Source organism: Oncorhynchus mykiss, chromosome 6 (assembly GCF_013265735.2).
Source record: "Oncorhynchus mykiss isolate Arlee chromosome 6, USDA_OmykA_1.1, whole genome shotgun sequence".
Taxonomy (NCBI): Eukaryota; Metazoa; Chordata; class Actinopteri; order Salmoniformes; family Salmonidae; genus Oncorhynchus; species Oncorhynchus mykiss.
The window spans coordinates 18,546,023-18,563,186 of record NC_048570.1 but is presented as its reverse complement, the minus strand read 5'-3'; the positions used below and the strand labels follow the sequence as shown (position 1 = coordinate 18,563,186).

At 42.6% G+C, this 17,164-nt stretch overlaps 1 protein-coding gene across 3 annotated transcripts in view; it reads left to right on the top strand.

Annotated features, from left to right (window-relative positions):
- The window catches only part of LOC110525386 (vacuolar protein sorting-associated protein 13A), a 64,535-nt gene that overhangs the window by 34,972 nt on the left and 12,399 nt on the right, over window positions 1-17,164 (top strand). For all 3 annotated transcript variants that reach the window (XM_036979518.1, XM_036979520.1, XM_036979519.1), the window contains exons 50-60: window positions 69-200; window positions 378-511; window positions 1,993-2,119; window positions 10,316-10,545; window positions 10,681-10,834; window positions 11,013-11,159; window positions 11,357-11,438; window positions 11,594-11,663; window positions 11,871-11,985; window positions 16,632-16,745; window positions 16,944-17,089. In XM_036979518.1, coding sequence (XP_036835413.1) covers window positions 69-200; window positions 378-511; window positions 1,993-2,119; window positions 10,316-10,545; window positions 10,681-10,834; window positions 11,013-11,159; window positions 11,357-11,438; window positions 11,594-11,663; window positions 11,871-11,985; window positions 16,632-16,745; window positions 16,944-17,089 — 1,451 coding nt within the window. The remainder of the gene's footprint in view (window positions 1-68; window positions 201-377; window positions 512-1,992; window positions 2,120-10,315; window positions 10,546-10,680; window positions 10,835-11,012; window positions 11,160-11,356; window positions 11,439-11,593; window positions 11,664-11,870; window positions 11,986-16,631; window positions 16,746-16,943; window positions 17,090-17,164) is intronic.

Sequence of the window (17,164 nt, the reverse complement as noted above, 5' to 3'; positions counted from 1 at the left end):
CCTCTCTGTTTTTGTCTCACTCTCTTCTCTCTCTCACTTGCTTCTCTCGTTCTCTCTGTGCTACTCAGGCAGCCATCCCATTCTGGCCAGAGAAGGACTCCAAGAAGCTCAAAATCAAGGTAGAAGGCTGTCAATCAACCCCTCAAACCATGGACTTCACCAAACCAGAAAACTGCCTGTTGCTGCACCTGGACAACACTGTGAGTAATGCCTGAAATTGCACTACACACACACACAAACTTAAGGACTCTACTGGAGTGTTTGTGGGTAACTACTGTATAAGCTGATGATGTGGCGATAAATACATTTTCCAAGTTGGGTTCCTTAATGTACTAGTACTGCCACTTTTAATTTGGCTTTCCTCCTGTATTTTCCAGCTGGGCGGAGTCATTGTGGACGTGAACCTATCAGACCACTCAATCATTATCCGTTTTTCGGACTACCACGATGGAGCCGCCCCCTTCCTCATCATCAACCACACCCTGGAGCAGACGCTGGAGTTCTACCAGAGGTAAAGGAAAGACTGGAGGGAGGGGGTGGATGGGGGAGGAGGGGAAGGATGGGGAGGGAGGAAGGTAGGTAAACAGGGCAATAAGCAGAAATATGTTAAATGGGTGACATTTTATTCTTAAAACAGGTGCAATGCACTGAAACAACCTATATTCCTCATAAATCTTAGTCTATCTTGAAGTGGGATGTCTCAACTTTCCTTTTAGCAGTGTCCTTGAGATAGTGGCGATTATTTATGGGGACATAAGTTAACAGTACAAAATAAGTGTTGAGGCTGTCCTCATTGGTTTCTGAATGAAACCTGCATGTTTACAGCCTCAGGTTCAGCAAACTTCCCAGGCTGTGCTGCGTGCAGGATACACCCCTATCTTTTGTTTTTACTTGTTGTCCCTCGGTTTTCTTTGTTGTTTGCACTTACTTTTTATTTGTTTTAATACAGGGTTTTTGTTTTCTTCAATTTTGTGTTTTGTCTGTATTTGCCCTGTTTGCATGGATGAATTTCCTTTGGTTAGTGACTTGTGATTGACACTTATTTTGCTTTAAGTCAGAATCCTTTGCTAGTGACACATTGTTTGTCTGAAATGTGAATGTGTGCTCTTTCCTGTTGACAGAGTTTGTGTGTGTTTATGGATTTGCTTGGTTTTTGTTTTGACGGGCAGATTGCGGAGAGACTCGTCAAAATGCTTGGCAGACGAGCTGCTCGAACTCTCCTTCTCACTAGAGGAGACCCAGCGCAGGTAGCAGGACCCAGCCCCACGGGTACTCTGGCTCTCACCCACTCAGACCTTGGGGGGAGGGAGGGAGGGAGAGGGATATGGGTTAGGAACAGACCGAATGAGTGACTTGCTTCAGATGGGGTGGACATATTGGGGAGCTTTAAATTCTCTCCCTAGCATACAATTACTAATGCAGAAGACATGGGCCATAGAGCGAACGTACACATATACGGTGGTGTTTGCAGTCTGTGTGTTCCCATTTCATGGTTCAGGAGTGGTCAGAGTGTGGTCAGAGCTGGACCCCCAGGTAACCGCAGGTGAAGGGGAAGAGCCTTTGTTCGGTTTTGGTGCTTACATGCCACTCCACAAGAAAATAGATTATGTGCATTATATAAATGCTTAAAAATATTGTATTACATATTAATATCACTGTATGGTTCAACAACCACGAGTCAACTGATTGTTAGTGACCAAACTACAGAGTGTGGAGTGATCAAGGAGGAACTCCGGCTTCACAATGTTATGACTGTTTGCCATTTGACCTCCCCCTATATTCCAGGTTCATTTGCTTCATAGTGGGGCTCTGCTGCTGCTTGGATGGGACTATGGCAGTGCCTTCCATTTTCCCCAACCCATTTCCATCACCCATGTTTTTTTCTGACTGTCTGCCATCTTCCTAGTGGTGGGGTTTGCGTGGTCTTGTGTGTGTGCTTTCTAACTCTTTCCCGTTACGTGTGTGTGTGTGCGTGCGTGTATGCACAAATAGCAGTCAGAAGGAGAAGGACAAGCTGAGCCCGGGGAAGGCGGTGTACTATACCTGGGCTGAGCCCACCGGGTCACGCTCCCTGGCCTGGCAGTGTGGTAGCTACAGTGGCGAGCTGAAGAGTGAAGAGGTACCGTAACACAGCTTTCTATTCACTTCTACTAGGGTTGGGTATATTACCATAGCACCGTCTATCGGGGATGATTAGCAGCCATCGTCGATGTTAATGACATCATGATGTGACAGAGGATGGGCAACTGGCGGCCACTTTTGAAAGCCCTCGGATCAACATAGAATATTAGAATACACAAAGTGCAATTTTGAAATTTGGTTGTGCTTCAGCAGATTTTCTCTCACAGTGTGTCAGTCATTGATGGTCACTCAAATTACTGTCCAGGGAGCCCCCATTGATTTTGTTAGTCAGTCTCACTCAGATATCATATTAAAAACTTCTCTCCACCCCATAGCAAAATGAGTACAATTGCATGAAATGTGTTATAAAATTGCAAAGTCTTCTCTCAACCCCAAAGCAAAATGTGTAGAATTGCAACATTGCTTTAAAACTGCAACATGTTCTCTACGCCCCATTATGAAAATGTTTAGAATTGCATGAAATATACTCTCTGTCAAGAGGGGAGCTGCTAAAAGGTTTTGCTTGCAATACGGTGTTGGGGTGGTATGCACATGTGGGTACACAATCCCGCAAGCTATTTTTTTTCTCTCTCTCTGGATATGACTTGACCTATTAAGCTTCTCAGTTTTATGCATCCTGGATTTCTCCCACTGCGCTATTTCATGACTAAACAATAAATGAATTGAACAGTTCTAGTAGGCTTAGAAAGTTTTTAATTGTATTTGAATAAGATAAAAACATGGGAAGGTAATAATGAGATTGATAGAACAAACAATAGCAAGATAAGAAAACATAAAATGAGTTGTTTTGAACGAACCTTACATTTGAGCAAAGCTTGTAGGCTAGTATAAGAATGAAATGAAGCATGCATGACAAATAAAATGCCTCATTGCCATTGTGAACCAAATGGCCAAACGCCTAGACTAATCCAAATAACTGAAATATCATAAATGACAAGTTATGAAGTGTGTTTCCCAAATATTATAATAACGTGTTTGTCCTGAAGTTGCAGCTTTCAAATGGGAATGAAAGTCGTAGTCTATAGCTTGGCTATTCTCAATCACAGTTTTATTTTGAATGACAAATATTTCAGGCCACAGTAAGTGAAATTGAGCGAACAATACCCAAATGGAAACGAATGAGAAGTCAAACAATACCCAAATGGAAACGAATGAGAAGTCAAACAATACCCAAATGGAAACGAATGAGAAGTCAAACAATACCCAAATGGAAACGAATGAGAAGTCAAAAATGGAAACGAATGAGAAGTCAAACAATACCCAAATGGAAACGAATGAGAAGTCAAACAATACCCAAATGGAAATGATACCCAAATGGAAACGAATGAGAAGTCAAACAATACCCAAATGGAAACGAATGAGAAGTCAAACAATACCCAAATGGAAACGAATGAGAAGTCAAAAATGGAAACGAATGAGAAGTCAAACAATACCAAAATGGAAACGAATGAGAAGTCAAACAATACCAAAATGGAAACGAATGAGAAGTCAAACAATACCCAAATGGAAACGAATGACAAGTCAAAAGAAAACTTTATAGCTGAGCAAAATAAAATAATTGATGGTTGGCCTAGGCCTATTTCCATATTATTCGAGCAATGTGCAACCTACCTACAACGCATAGTAGCTTAGGTCTTGCGCTCCATTCAGACCGACAGCATCACTGCTGAGTAATACATTCTGAAGTCAAACTTTTGTCATTATGTAATCCCAACATTTTTGTCTATGTGTGCAACGAAAGTTAAACATTCACCTTTTGCCACTATTTCTGTCAAGTCTAGACATACAATTTAATGCGTGGTGTAGTACAATTGTTTTAGGGGAGGGAGCTCTTTAAAAAAAAAAATATGACAACATAATTTCTCAATCAAAGTTTGTACCGAATATCATTATGGAATATGCATAAAATGGTTCCTCCAATTGCATCGTCTGCCCACACATATTGTCTCAAAAACAATATATATATATAGATATACATACAGTTGAAGTCGGAAGTTTACATACACTTAGGTTGGAGTCATTAAAACTTGTTTTTCAACCACTCCACAAATTTCTTCTTAACAAAATATAGTTTTGGGAAGTCGGTTAAGACATCTACTTTGTTCATGATAAGTAATTTTTCCAGCAATTGTTTTCAGACAGATTATTTCACTTATAATTCACTGTATCACAATTCCAGTGGGTCAGAAGTTTACATACACTAAGTTGACTGTGCCTTTAAACTGCTTGGAAGATTCCAGAAAATTATGTCTTGGCTTTAGCAGCTTCTGATAGGCTAATTTACATAATTTGAGTTAATTGGAGGTGGATGTATTTCAAGGCCTACCTTCAAACTTTGCTTGACACCATGGGAAAATCAAAAGAAGTCAGCCAAGACCTCAGAAAAAAAAGTGTAGACCTCCACAAGTCTAGTTCATCCTTGGGAGCAATTTCCAAACACCTGAAGGTAACACGTTCATCTTTACAAACAATAGTAAGCAAGTATAAACACCATGGGACCACGCAGCCATCATACCGCTCAGGAAGGTGACGCATTCTGTTTCCTAGAGATTAATGTACTTTGGTGCGGAAAGTGCAAATCAATCCCAGAACAACAGCAAAAGACCTTGAGAAGAGGCTGGAGGAAACAGGTACAAAAGTATCTATATCCACAGTAAAACAAGTCCTATATCGACTTACCTGAAAGGCCGCTCAGCAAGGAAGAAGCCACTGCTCCAAAACTGCCATAAAAAAGCCAGACTACTGTTTGCAACTGCACATGGGGACAAATATCGTACTTTTTGGAGAAATGTCCTCTGGTCTGATGAAACAAAAACAACCATTTGGCCATAATGACCATCGTTATGTTTGGAGGAAAAAGGGGGGTGCTTGCAAGCAGAAGAACACCATCCCAACCGTGAAGCACGGGGGTGGCAGCAAGTTGTGGGGGTGCTTTGCTGCACGAGGGACTGATGCACTTCACAAAATAGATGGCATCATGAGGATGGAAAATGACGTGAATATATTGAAGCAACATCTCAAGACATCAGTCAGGAAGTTAAAGCTTGGTCGCAAATGGGTCTTCCAAATGGACAATGACCCCCAGCATACTTCCAAAGTTGTGGCAAAATGGCTTGAGGACAACAAAGTCAAGGTATTGGAGTGGCCATCACAAAGCCCTGACCTCAATTCTATAGAAAGTTTGTTGGCAGAACTGAAAAAGCGTGTGCGAGCAAGGAGGCCTACAAACCTGACACAGTTACACCAGCTCTGTCAGGAGGAATGGGCCAAAATTTACCCAACTTATTGTGGAAGGCTACCCGAAACGTTTGACCCAAGTTAAACAATTTAAAGGCAATGCTACCAAATACTAATTGAATGTATGTAAACTTCTGACCCACTGGGAATGTGATGAAAGAAATAAAAGCTGAAATAAATCGCTCTCTCTACTATTATGAAGACATTTCACATTCTTAAAATAAAGTGGTGATCCTAACTGACCTAAGATAGGGAATTTCTACTAGGATTAAATGTAAGGAATTGTGAAAAACTGAGTTTAAAGTATTTGACTATGGTGTATGTAAACTTCCGACTCCAACTGTATATATATACTAACGTTCAAAAGTTTGGGGTCACTTAGAAATGTCCTAGTTTTTGAAAGAAAAGCAAATTTTTTTGTCCATTAAAATAACATCAAATTGATCTGAAATACAGTGTAGACATTGTTAATGTTGTAAATGACTATTGTAGCTGGAAACGGCAGATATTTTATGGAATATCTACATAGGCGTGCAGAGGCCCATTATCAGCAACCATCAGTCCTGTGTTCCAATGGGACGTTGTGTTAGCTAATCCAAGTTTATTATTTTAAAAGGCTAATTGATCATTAGAAAACCCTTTTGCAATTATGTTAGGACAGCTGAAAACTGTTGTCCTGATTAAAGAAGCAATAAAACTAATCAAATGACCTCTGTAAATGTAAAAGCCTTCGTTTCATGCATGTTAACATTAGAAGCCTACTCCCTAAGTTCGTTTTACTCACTGCTTTAGCACACTCTGCCAACCCAGATGTCTTAGCCGTGTCTGAATCCTGGCTTAGGAAAACCACAAAAAACCCTGAAATCACCATTGCTAACTATAACATTTTCCGCCATGATAGAACTGCCAAAGGGGGCGGTGTTGCAATCTACTGTAAAGATAGAAAGTAATACAGAACTCTGCAGGCTAAGTCTGTACCCAAACAATTTGAGCTTCTACTTCTAAAAATTTACCTTTCCAGAAACAAGTCTCTCACTGTTGCCGCTTGCTATAGACCTCCCTCTGCCCACAGCTTTGCCCTTCGATACTATATGTGAACTGATTGCCCCCCATCTATTTTCTGAGCTCGTGCTACTAGGTGACCTAAACTGGGACATGCTTAACACCCCGGCCATCCTACAAACTAAGCTTGATGCCCTCAATCTCACACAAATGATCAATCTACCTACCAGGTACATCCCCAAATCAGTAAACACGGGCACCCTCATAATGTCATCTTAACTAATTTGCCCTCCAAATACACCTCTGCTGTTTTCAATCAAGATCTCAGCGATCACTGCCTCATTGCCTGCATCCGTAATGGGTCTGCGACCAAACGACCACCCCTCATCACTGTCAAACGCTCCCTGAAACACTTCTGCGAGCAGGCCTTTCTAATTGACCTGGCTGGGGTATCCTGGAATGACATTGACCTCATCCCGTCAGTAGATGATGCCTGGCTATTCTTTAAAAGTGCCTTCCTCACCATCTTAAATAAGCATGCCCCTCTCAAAAAATGTAGAACTAGGAATAGATATAGTCCTTGGTTCACGCCAGACCTGTCTGCCCTTGACCAGCACAAAAACATCCTGTGGCGTTCTGCATTAGCATCGAATAGCCCCTGTGATATGGAACTTTTCAGGGAAGTTAGGAACAAATATACACAGGCAGTTAGAAAAGCTACGGCAAGCTTTTTCAAACAGAAATTTGCATCCTGTAGTACTAACTCAAAAAAGTTCTGGGACACTGTAAAGTCCATGGAGAATAAGAGCACCTCCTCCTAGCTGCCCACTGCTCTGAGGCTAGGAAACATTGTCACCACGATAAATCCACTATAATTGAGAATTTCAAAAGCATTTCTCTACGGCTGGCCATGCTTTCCACATGGCTACCCCTACCCCGGTCAACTGCCCGGCACCCTCCACAGCAACGCGCCAAAGCCCCCACCATTTCTCCTTTACCCAAATCCAGATAGCCGATGTTCTGAAAGAGCTGCAAAATCTGGACCCCTACAAATCAGCCGGGCTAGACAATCTGGACCCTCTCTTTCTAAAATGATCTGCCGAAATTGTTGCAACCCCTATTACTAGCCTGTTCAACCTCTCTTTCGTATTGTCTGAGATTCCAAAAGATTGGAAAGCTGCCGCGGTCATCCCCCTCTTCAAAGGGGGTGACACTCTAGACCCAAACTGCTACAGACCTATATCTATCCTACTCTGTCTTTCTAAGGTCTTTGAAAGCCAAGTTAACAAACATACTGACCAATTTGAATCCCACCATACCTTCTCCGCTATGCAATCTGGTTTCAGAGCTGGTCATGGGGTGCACCTCAGCCACGCTCAAGGTTCTAAACGACATCATAACCGCCATCGATAAGAGACATTACTGTGCAGCCGTATTCATCGACCTGGCCAAGGCTTTCGACTCTGTCAATCACAACATTCTTATTGGTAGACTCGACAGCCTTGGTTTCTCAAATGATTGCCTCGCCTGGTTTACCAACTACTTCTCTGATAGAGTTCAGTGTGTCAAATCGGAGGGCCTGTTGTCTGGACCTCTGACAGTCTCTATGGGTGTGCCACAGGGTTCAATTATCTGGACGGCTCTGACTTAGAATACGTGGACAACTACAAATACCTGGGTGTCTGGTTAGACTGTAAACTCTCCTTCCAGACTCACATTAAGAATCTCCAATCCAAAATTAAATCTAGAATTGGCTTCCTATATCGCAACAAAGCATCCTTCACTCATGCTGCCAAACATACCCTCGTAAAACTGACCATCCTACTGATCCTCGACTTCGGTGATGTCATCTATAAATAGCCTCCAACACTCTACTCAACAAACTGGATGCAGTCTATCACAGTGCCATCCGTTTTGTCACACCATCCGTTTTGTACGCTCTCGTTGGATGGCCCTCGCTTCATACTCGTCGCCAAACCCACTGGCTACAGGTTATCTACAAGTCTCTGCTAGGTAAAGCCCCGCCTTATCTCAGCTCACTGGTCACCATAGCAGCACCCACTCATAGCACGCGCTCCAGCAGGTATATCTCACTGGTCACCCCCAAAGCCAATTCCTCCTTTGGTCGTCTTTCCTTCCAGTTCTCTGCTGCCCATGACTGGAACGAATTGCAAAAATCTCTGAAGCTGGAGACTCACATCTCCCTCACTAGCTTTAAGCACCAGCTGTCAGAGCAGTTTACAGATCACTGCACATGTACTTAGATAGGCTGTTAACAGATAGGCTATCTACCTACCTCATCCCCATACTGGTATTTATTTATTTATTTTGCTCCTTTGCACCCCAGTATCTCTACCTGCACATTCATCTTATGCCGATCTACCATTCCAGTGTTTAATTGCTATATTGTAATTACTTCGCCACCATGGCCTATTTATTTCCTTAACTTACCTCATTTGCACTCACTGTATATAGACCTTTTGTTTTCTTTTGTTCTACTGTATTATTGACGGTATGTTTTGTTTATTCCATGTGTAACTCTGTGTTGTTGTATGTGTTGAATTGCTACGCTTTATCTTGGTCAGGTCGCAGTTGTAAATGAGAACTTGTTCTCAACTAGCCTACCTGGTTAAATAAAGGTGAAATAAAATAAATAACAAATTTCACGCAGTCTCCTCTGAACAGTTGATGGACTTGGTCTTTTACCTAATAGGGCCATCTTCTGTATACCACCCCTACCTTGTCACAACACAACTGATTGGCTCAAACACATTAAGAAGGAAAGAGATTCCACAAATATACTTTTAACAAGGCACACCTGTTAATTGAAATGCATTCCATTTTAGAACAAGGCTGTAACATAACAAAATGTGGAAAAAGTGCACTCCGAATAGACTGTATATCCGGCCTAGTGGCTTGCTGTGTTGAGGATTTTTTTAACTATTCAGCTTCAGATAAATTACTAGGAGGTGTTTTTGGTGTATTATCAAATACTAATGAATCATTGTGATCTTGTGAGATATTGATTCAGCTTTGATCTAACTATACTAAACAAGCACCATTGTGATAAGTGATAATCTTCTATTTGTAATAATAATAATAATAAGTGATAAGTAGGATTATTAGGTGTTCTTGTTACATCGGATTTGGCCCATTCAGCACCCCTAAATGAATACCGATTCCTCTCGTCCCTCCCGTAGCATGCGAGCTTGCACTAGCGTCCTATTCAGATTTTTTCTGTTTGTTTCTTAATTATACCATTTTTTTAAATACAAAAATGTCTGGCCTCTAGGTGGGCGATAACATTGTCTATCGGGCGATTTTATATGTACAGAATCACGATTGAACAAAATTTGATTGCCCAACCCTAACCACCATTCACCATTTGCGCTAGCGGTGTTGATATGTTACATTCTCACACGGTTTGATTGATAATATGGTTCATTCTTATTTATACCAGTGTTTCATATTCGTGTGATACACATTTTGTATTGAGTACATCAGACCAATAGGACACACAGGCGTGAGGCTCAACCATAGCATCTCCTCAGACTAATATGTAGGCTATACGTATACATATTACATATCACACTAAAAATGAACTGATATGAAACAAACTAGGATCTCCTGCTTAGTGTTTAACAGAGCTGCTTAATAAGGTGTAGGTATCACACAACTTTAATCGGATCATTATTCAGGTTCCGATCCTCAAAAGGCTTAGTAAAGGATTTAGGTAAGTCCACCAGAAACTTTGAAAGTGTTACTGCATTTTTATCCCCTTTATACTGGTCTGACAGTTTTACAAGGGAAGCAACATGATGATAACCAGTTTACAATTCTACAAGACAGACAAAATACGTACAGTAGTATAAGCATAGTGTAAAAAGTTGTTGAGGCTTTCTTTGCATCTGATGTGCACTTGATCCGTGTGTAGGACCTGCGGTTGGACGTGAATGAGGAGGGTAAGCTGTACCTCATCTCATTCTACGAGGGCCTCCAGCGGGTGGCGCTGTTCACCGAGGACAGGCGGGTCTACAAGCTGCTGTGTGAGAGTGAGAAGGCCGAGCTGGCTGAACAGGAGATCATCCTCTCCCTGCAAGACGTGGGTGTCTCCCTGGTCAACAACAGCAACCACCAGGAGGTGTCCTTCATTGGCATTACCAGGTATACACACACTCACATAGTATATACACTCACTCACTATGGTATGATAGTACTACAGTTGATTGTACTGTGAGTGGAAAGGTGGTTCCAGTTTCAGAACAGCAGCATGTTCAGTGTGCTTTCCTGTGTGTGTAGTTCAGACGTGGTGTGGGAGTTCAAGCCAAAGAAGAAGTCTCGCTGGAAACCCCTGAGTTTTAAATATGCAGCGCTGCTGGAGACCCACTTCAGAGAATACACCGAGAGTGGATCAGTGGACAACGCCATCTTAGACCTGGAGAGCAACTTCCAGGTCAGACAGCAACTGGATATGCCACTGTACAGTATCCATGTGTCTGATACCATGTACCATCCACTTGATATCCTGCCCCTTGAAAATGATACAATTTGTAAAGGTAGATGTGGTTCTCAATTTGTGCACAGCTCCAGGATAACCTGTGTGTGTGTGTGTGGGCTAACTCCGTTATCAGGTGTCTCTGACGCCAAATAGGCAAGACATGAGGATGATGAAGCCATGTGATGCTCCAATCAGGAGGAACTTCCTTCCGGGGGTGAAGGTGGAGTACAGCGTATCGGCCCGCCAGAGTGCCTACCGTGTCCAGATCAACCGCATACAGGTGGGTTCCAGAGAGTTGGAAAGTGCGCACTCTATCCAACTGTATGGTGGGTCCCCACCCGACCTGACTATCATACCATAGCTTTTTACATTGACCATTTAGTAATTTGGCCAACAATTCAGTTAAATTAAATGCCATTCCTTTCATGCTGACCTTTTTTTTTGGTTCCATTGTTTGAGTCCTTTATTTTTCCACAGATCCAGAATCAGCTGCCTGGAGCGATCTTTCCCTATGTCTTCTACCCAATAAAACTACCAAAGTCTGTCACCATGGACTCAGGTCAGTACCAAACTCTGTCCAAGTCCTTTGGTGTTGTGCAGTCACACTTACATGGGCCTAAGTGGGTCTCTGAAGGGGGCCATACACATTGTTAGAGTGGAGTACTCTGGATAAACACATATCTATGGGTGTTTCTGCTCCACACTGTCCTTTAGAGCCCAAACCTCTGACCGACATCAGCATTGTTACCAGGGCAGCCGGACACTCAGATATCTCCCGCATCAAGTGAGTCCATCACTATAGTTCATTTTCTCCCACCTATCTTCCATCTCTCTCTCCTTCTGTTCCATATCTTTTCTGTTCCATCTCTCTCTCTGTGTCTTCTCTATCTTCTGTTCTCTCTGTGTCTTCTCTCTCTCTGTTCCCTTACCTTCCTTTCTGCCAACTTTCTCATTGCCTGTCTCTATATCTTCCACCCCCTGACTTCATCAGGTATTTCATGGTGCTGATCCAGGAGATGGACTTGAAGTTGGACCTGGGTTTCCTCTACGCCATCTTGGATCTGTTCACCCCGGAGAATGCCAGCGTGATGACATCAGAGCAGATGGTAAGATCCTGACCTTCCCCTCAGTTGACCTCCACACATTATCCCCACTACATACTCGAGGACTGGAGTTTGGAACCAATGATCTAACATGTGCAAAGAGCCTACAGATCAGGGGTCGGCAACCGAAGGCATGCGTGCCAGCCTTGGCATGCGAGGGTATTTGCCTTGGCACGCTAAGGCTTGGCAAGCCACCCACCCAAAAAAAGACTAATTTAAAAAATGTTTTATTTTTTTCTTTTTTTTTTCTTTTTTATTCTTGGTGTGCTAAGCCTTGCCTTGACGTTTATTATCTCACTTATTTTGGTCAGTCATTTTTTATATAAACTGGAGAAAATGATTGAAATTGCATGCACTGGTTTCAAAATTGCATTGATATTCACTGCAATGTTGTAGTTCCCAAGGTATGTCAATCCTGATTAGCCAGTGGGCTTTCATGATTTTCATATTATTAGTTCAGTGCAAGAGGACCTGCCTCGCCTCTCCTGACAAATTCAAAACCAAGACCGCACTGAAGATGAGAGCTAGCTTGTTATTTAAAGAAGTTCAGGGCGCAAATTGACATCAGCAAAAAAAAGTCCACCCATGTATTCCCTCTTGGACAAAGGAATATGGAAGGGCCAGGCTCTTTGAGCTCTCTGTTGTAAAACTGTTGTTTGTCGGACATCAAGTGTACGCCATCATTTTGAAACGAGATGGGAGAAAAACTTGAAGGATGAGCGGAAAAGGCTGAAGGAATCAAAAGGGCTGTGTCCAGGTATGATAAGCAAGCAGTTATGTTTACAAATCTACATGCAGTCAATAATCAAGCTACAGAGGGGAGCTACAAAGTTGCGCTGTACATTGCTAAACATGGAAAAACATTTACTAATGGGGAATATATCAAGGAGGCTTTCCTCAGTAGTTTGCAGGCTTTATTTGATGGATTGCCTAACAAAGACACAATCATCTCAAAGATAAAAGCCATGCCTGTGTCTGCCAGAACTGTTGAAAGGAGCGTTACCGAGATGGTTGAAAATGTAAAGGAGCAGCAAGCTGTAGCGTTGAAAGATGCACCTGTGTGGCTCTTGATGAGAGTGTGGATGTGAATGGCATTCCACGTCTGACAGTTGTTGCAAGATACTGTGACTCAGAGCCGGTACGTGAGGAGCTGCTTTGTCTATAGGATACTGTGACTCAGAATAGGTACGTGTGGAGCTGCTTTGTCTATAGGATACTGTGACTCAGAGCCGGTACGTGAGGAGCTGCTTTGTCTATAGGATACTGTGACTCAGAGCCGGTACGTGAGGAGCTGCTTTGTCTATAGGATACTGTGACTCAGAATAGGTACGTGTGGAGCTGCTTTGTCTATAGGATACTGTGACTCAGAGCCGGTACGTGTGGAGCTGCTTTGTCTATAGGATACTGTGACTCAAGAGCCGGTACGTGTGGAGCTGCTTTGTCTATAGGATACTGTGACTCAGAATAGGTACGTGAGGAGCTGCTTTGTCTATAGGATACTGTGACTCAGAGCCGGTACGTGTGGAGCTGCTTTGTCTATAGGATACTGTGACTCAGAGCCGGTACGTGAGGAGCTGCTTTGTCTATAGGATACTGTGACTCAGAATAGGTACGTGAGGAGCTGCTTTGTCTATAGGATACTGTGACTCAGAGCCGGTACGTGTGGAGCTGCTTTGTCTATAACCCATGCATGCTACTACTAAAGGGGAAGATGAAGCAAAAGCCTTCACAGATAATTTTGAGGAGAGAGGTGACTATTAAAAACATTTTCGCTATTACAACTGACGGTGCCTCCGCTTTGGTGGGAAACATAAAGGATCCACAAAGCTGATTGAAGATAAGATTGGCCACTGTGTGGTTAAATGTCACTGTATCATTCACCAAGAGAATCTGTGTTCAAAGATTAAGCCCATAGTGCTTAATCTTGGACAGCGCCTCTGTTTAGCGAGCTATGGAATTCTTCAGTTTGTGAGCAATTAGATATTCAACAGACACAGTTAGTTGTAATGCACATATGAAAATCATAACTGGCACGTAGATCGTTAAAAATCTTAGGATAAATTGTAAATTGGCACTCCACACAAAAAAGGTTGCCGACGCCTGCTATAGACCTTTTCAACTGTCCAAACAATAACACTTTCTGCACTGAACAAAAATATAAACGCAACATGTAAAGTGTTGTTCCCATGTTTCTTGAGCTGAAATAAAAGATCCCAGACATTTTCCATATGCACAAAAAGTATTTCTCTCAAATGTTTTGCACAAATTTGTTTGCATCACTTTTAGTGAGCATTTCTGCTTTGCCAAGATAATCCATCCACCTGACAGGTGTGGCATATCAAGAAGCTGATTAAACAGCATGATCATTACACATTGTCATTACTCAGGTGCACCTTGTGCTGGGGACAATAAAAGGCAACTCTAAAATGTGCAGTTTTGTCACACAACACAATGCTACAGATGTCTCAAGTTTTGAGGGAGCGTGCATTTGGCATGCTAACTGTAGGGATGTCCACCAGAGCTGTTGCCAGAGAACTTAATGTTAATTTCTCTACCCTAAGTTGCCTCCAACGTCCTTTTTAGAGAATTTGGCAGTATGGCCAACCAGCCTCACAAATGCAGACCAACGTGTAACTACGCCAGCCCAGGACCTCCACATCTGGGTTCTTCACCTGCGGGATCGTCTGAGACCAGCCACCCGGACAGCTGGTGAAACTGTGGGTTTGCACAACCAAATAATTTTTGTACAAACTGTCTAGCGGAAGCTCATCTGCGTGCTCGTTGTCCTCACCAGGGTCTTTACCTGACTGCAGTGCAGCGTTGTAACTGACTTCAATGGGCAAATGCTCACCTTCAATGGGCACTGGCACGCTGGAGAAGTGTGCTCTTCACAGATGAATCCCTGTTTCAACTGTACCGGGCAGATGGCAGACAGCATGTATGGCGGCGTGTGGGCGAACGATTTGCTGATGCCAACGTTATGAACAGAGTGCCCCATGGTGGCGGTGGGGTTATGGTATGGGCAGGCATCAGCTACAGACAACAAACACAAGTACATTTTATCAATGGCAATTTGAATTCACAGAGATACTGTGATGAGATCCTGAGGCACATTGTCGTGCCATTCATCCGCCGACATCACCTAATGTTTAATCGTGATAATGCACGGCCCCATGTCGCAAGAATCTGTACACAATTCATGGAAGCTGAAAATGTCCCAGTTCTTCCATGGCCTGCATACTCACCAGACATGTCACCCATTGAGCATGTTTGGGAGGCTCTGGATTGATGTGTACGGCAGCTTGTTCCAGTTCCCGCCAATATCCAGCAACTTCACACAGCCATTGAAGAGGAGTGTGACAACATTCCACAGGCCAAAATCAACAGCCTGATCAACTCTATGCGAAGTAGATGTTGTGCTGCATCAGGCAAATGGGGTTCACCAGATACTGACTGGTTTTCTGATCCACACCACTACTTCCACGCCATCATCTGGTGCTGTCACCCACCCTGAGACCTAAAGTACTGTTATCCTAGCCTAACCAAGATCATGGGTTTGGTAGGATAATGGATGCTGCTTTGTGGGTAAGAAGTGCTGTTGTAGAGAGGGGTTGCATCTTAGGTCAGCCATATAGAGGGATTGTTACACCTACACCAATGATCAAGGACATCAGCTACAAATCTTTGTAATATCATCAAACAAAATGAGAGTGAGTGACAACCAAATAAAAGAGACAAACAGGAAATGTTCACTGACCAAAAAATATGCTATACTTAAATTCAGGAATCAACACTGTATTTCCTATCATTCAAAGAACGCCTATGTAAACAGTTAATGGGTTTAGACATTCATCTTACTCCAAAACAAGAGATGATTGAATAGTTAAATTAATAGTGTCTAATACAAATAATAAGCAGAATGGCTGGGCTGGAACAAAAACCTGCACACCCAGTAGCTAGATCTCTAGGAGCAAGAGAAACTACAATGTATATAACCCGTTGGAGATATACCCTTCAGTCTCTCCAGGACTTGAGACTCTCTTTGTGACCTTCATCTGCAGAGTTCGCAGGTCTCTGTTTCGGAGGTTAGAAAACATAGAAATTAGACTAGGACTTCTGTCATTATTCTCAAGTAATATAACATTTGTTTCATTTTTCTATAATTTGTCATAGTTCTCTCTTTGGGATTGAAAATCTGTTCATTAGCTAGCTAGCTTAGCTACTATCTAGGTAGCTAACATTGTTTTTAGCAGATCAAGCTAACGTTTGTTTCATTAAAATAACAAATATTGGATGTCTGTCTATCCTATTTATATGTACTTAGCTGACATTACCTAGAATATATAGTTAACTTGATAAACAATTTACCCTTGTACCCACATCCTGCTGCTAACATTACTATCCATGCAGGCAATGCAGTCCGCTGCGATGCTTCTTTGGGAAATCTATCAACTTTAATATTCTAAAATAGATTTGTCCCTGGACGTAAGACCCATCCTACCTGCGAATACTATGAAAACAACTAGACTAAGTTTAGAACTGTGACGAAACAGCTGTTGTTTACAAAAGCAATTTAAGTTATTTTTGAGTTTCTGGGTTCACTTCCGCTCCTCGTCAATATCTCTCTCCTCTCCCTCGGTGGTGTTCAGGTGGAGTTGTTTGAGAAGGACATTAAGTATCTGAAGACTGAGCTGAACAACATCTCAGCCGCTGACACGTCCCCTATCAGTCTCTATGAGTACTTCCACATCTCTCCCATCAAGGTGAGCTTCAGTGTCATTACAGTGCATTTACTACCTGTATGCTATATTACGTTAGGGCCAGGAGATTTTCCAGACAGCATGGCTTGACCAGTAGGCCATCTAGTCATTAATTGTTATTGGCCAGTTATGCACCATAGCAAGGGATTCCATCATGGGATGATGTAGCTATAGCAAGGTGTGTTTGTGTTTGTTTGATAGTTGCACCTGAGTTTGTCTTTGAGTTCTGGAGGAGAGGATGGTAATAAGGAGAAGAGGGAGACTGAGGTCATCCCTGTCCAATCCCTCAATCTGCTGCTGAAGAGCATCGGAGCAACCCTCACTGACGTGCAGGACGTCGTCTTCAAGTATGGACACATACAATGGCACACGCGCACACACACATATATACATATACAGTACCAGTCAAAAGTTTGGACACA